This window comes from Penaeus japonicus, unplaced genomic scaffold (genome assembly GCF_977035675.1).
Source record: "Penaeus japonicus unplaced genomic scaffold, GWHDUDI00000001_assembly GWHDUDI00000015, whole genome shotgun sequence".
Taxonomy (NCBI): domain Eukaryota; kingdom Metazoa; phylum Arthropoda; class Malacostraca; order Decapoda; family Penaeidae; genus Penaeus; species Penaeus japonicus.
The window spans coordinates 15,631,488-15,633,987 of NW_028234417.1; the positions used below are offsets into that span (position 1 = coordinate 15,631,488).

General features: G+C 34.8%; 1 protein-coding gene across 43 annotated transcripts in view; it reads left to right on the forward strand.

Annotated features, from left to right (window-relative positions):
- The window catches only part of Itpr (Inositol 1,4,5,-trisphosphate receptor), a 250,714-nt gene that overhangs the window by 154,784 nt on the left and 93,430 nt on the right, over positions 1–2,500 (forward strand). For 22 of the 43 annotated variants that reach the window (XM_086544614.1, XM_086544615.1, XM_086544616.1 and 19 more), the window contains one exon: positions 1–73. This exon is cut by the window's left edge and continues 81 nt beyond it. In XM_086544614.1, the coding sequence (XP_086400740.1) occupies positions 1–73 (73 nt within the window). Of the gene's footprint in view, positions 74–679; positions 1,118–2,500 lie in introns of all 43 variants that reach the window. The other 21 variants (XM_086544593.1, XM_086544605.1, XM_086544596.1 and 18 more) reach the window with 1 other exon arrangement.

The following is a 2,500-nucleotide window of genomic DNA, read 5'->3' on the forward strand; positions in this document are numbered from 1 at the left end:
TCAATCTTAGATTACTCGTTTGACAGTGATACTAAATATTTTCCGAACAACATTCCTGCTGGAAGGATAAGCGGTAAGTGTAATGAAATATTCCAAGTACTTAGCCATGCAGGATTTTTGGTCAGTCCTTTGGCTAATGTGCAATTGTGCAATCTTTAAGCATTTGTAGGTGGAACAGGTAATTTTTCAGAGCAAGCATTGGGGAAATTATATTTGCTTTATTATAGCTTACCTGAGCTTGAGTAAATTATTAAGATTAGCAGTTGTGTGTTGTTCCTGAAGTAATGTGGTGAATAGGGAGATGTTGCATTGCTCTTAAGCAAATTTGAAGCTATGCTTGCTGATTTGTGGTTGGTTTAGTCAGGGTGCAGGATAAAGCTGTTTCATTGATGGTAATTAGATGAGTAATATTCCTTTAAAAAAAATATGTTACACAAAGTAAAGTATCATTGTCATACTAGCTAATGCATATCCCTTTTTTAGTGTAAGTCATAAAAAAGAATAATAGAATGTTTGCTGATTATGACTTAACCTCTTAACACTGGGTACTGTTTTAAATTTACCAAGGTAAAGTCAAAGTTGCCATGATGGTTATCGTGGTCACCCATTACTAAGGGGTTAAGTAGTAGATATCCTATAGCCTAAGATATTTTATGATCTATCCCACATGCTGCTTTAGATGATAGCAAAAAGGATGATGAACCTGTAGTAGAAAGCCAAGATGCATCTGTGCCAGCCAGTAGCTGTGCCACTATTACAGTTACCAAAGTTGAAGATGCAAAGTCTAGTGCTAGTGATGAAACCACTGGTGCTACTACTACTATTAGTAGTCCCAGTGATGTAGTTTCTACTGCCACTGTTAGCAGTGATGCTGGTAGTAGTGAAGCTCCCACAATTGGTGCCACTGTATCAAGTGGGGAGAAAGTATCTCCTAGTGCAAGTGGCATTAGTGGGGATGTAGCTATAACTAGCACTGTTAGCCCTCCCATTGATGGTGCAGCTCCAATTAAGAAAACACCATCTCCTATAAAAGTGGTTAAAATGCCCAAAAGTCCAAAACCATCTCCAAAAAAGTCTCCCAAAAAGTCACCAGTCAGAAAGATGCCAGAAATCCCAGGTAATTTAGATGTAGTGTAAAAAGCTTGTATGTTTCCATCTAGTTGCAAGATTTTAATTTTTATATGCATATTGTTATTTTGTTTTGTATGCAGCATTTAAAGAGGAAGAAAAGAGAGTAATAGTAGAGCATGTCATTGACCTTCTCTTTTTTTGTATTTTTCTTTTGTATTTTTCTTTAAATAAGAGAAAGGACAGATTATCGTCTCTGCTCATAATACAATATTTTTGTGCACAATATTTTCTTTTTAAATTTTTTTAAAGATATTAATGAGATGATAAAATATCAGATTATTACAGTTACACAACACATTTAATTTTGCTCAAACTCCTTACAAGGAATAAGGAAAATCATGATAGACTGTGATTAGTTTAGCCTGTTTCTTCCCCCACGAGATGAACTTTTTATAGATAAAGCTTGTTGGGGTGGATAGGGATTGTGCCTCCCTGATCTGCTTTGGTTCCTCTCCAGTTCCATCCTCCAGGCTTGTTATCCTTTTTTACTATATTCTTGACTTTCCTATAACTTCTACTTGTATACAGACTCAAATGTGTACACCATAAACAAAAGTTGATCATTTGTGTACACTGAAAAAGGAAAAGGATGATGTACATAAAGTGACATGTTATATGTTGTACAGCTGTGTTAACTGTTGTAAAGCTATTGTTGTTAGATATGATTTAATTTTCCTAGGATTTTGGTATTGGAAATGGAATATTGACTTTCATTCACTTAATTTTTAGTGTTCTTTTCTTGTTGAGTTCTATGTAGAATAGTGATTTAGTCGCATGATTTAGATGTATATTGATTTATTAGGTTGTATAGGCTCAGTCATCTGATGTGTATTTGCTGTTGTTATTATATTTACTTCATATTTATATATTTATATTTTATATCTTTTTAAATTTTATTTGTAAACACATGTGCATATGTATACACACATATACACTCATGAATATAAGCTTTATGTATAATTTTATTTCATTATTTTTCTTTTAGTTTCTGGTCTGAGGTAGATAACCAAGTGCCATTTTAGACATTAAGATACTTCTAGTTTTTGTGCTTTAAGCTGTTATGTGACTAATTTAATTTATCTATTATTTTGTTTATTATTAATTTTTTGTGCAAGAAGCCTTATGTGTGGTTGAGTAAGTTACTGTTAATTATGTGGACACACACATACACTAACACACACTCACACACAAGCACATTCACACGCACATGCACACGCACATGCACATGCACATGCACATGCACATGCACGCGCACATGCACACGTACACGCACACGTACATGCACATACGCAGCCACACACACACACACACACACACACACACACACACACACACACACACACACACACACACACACACACACACACAC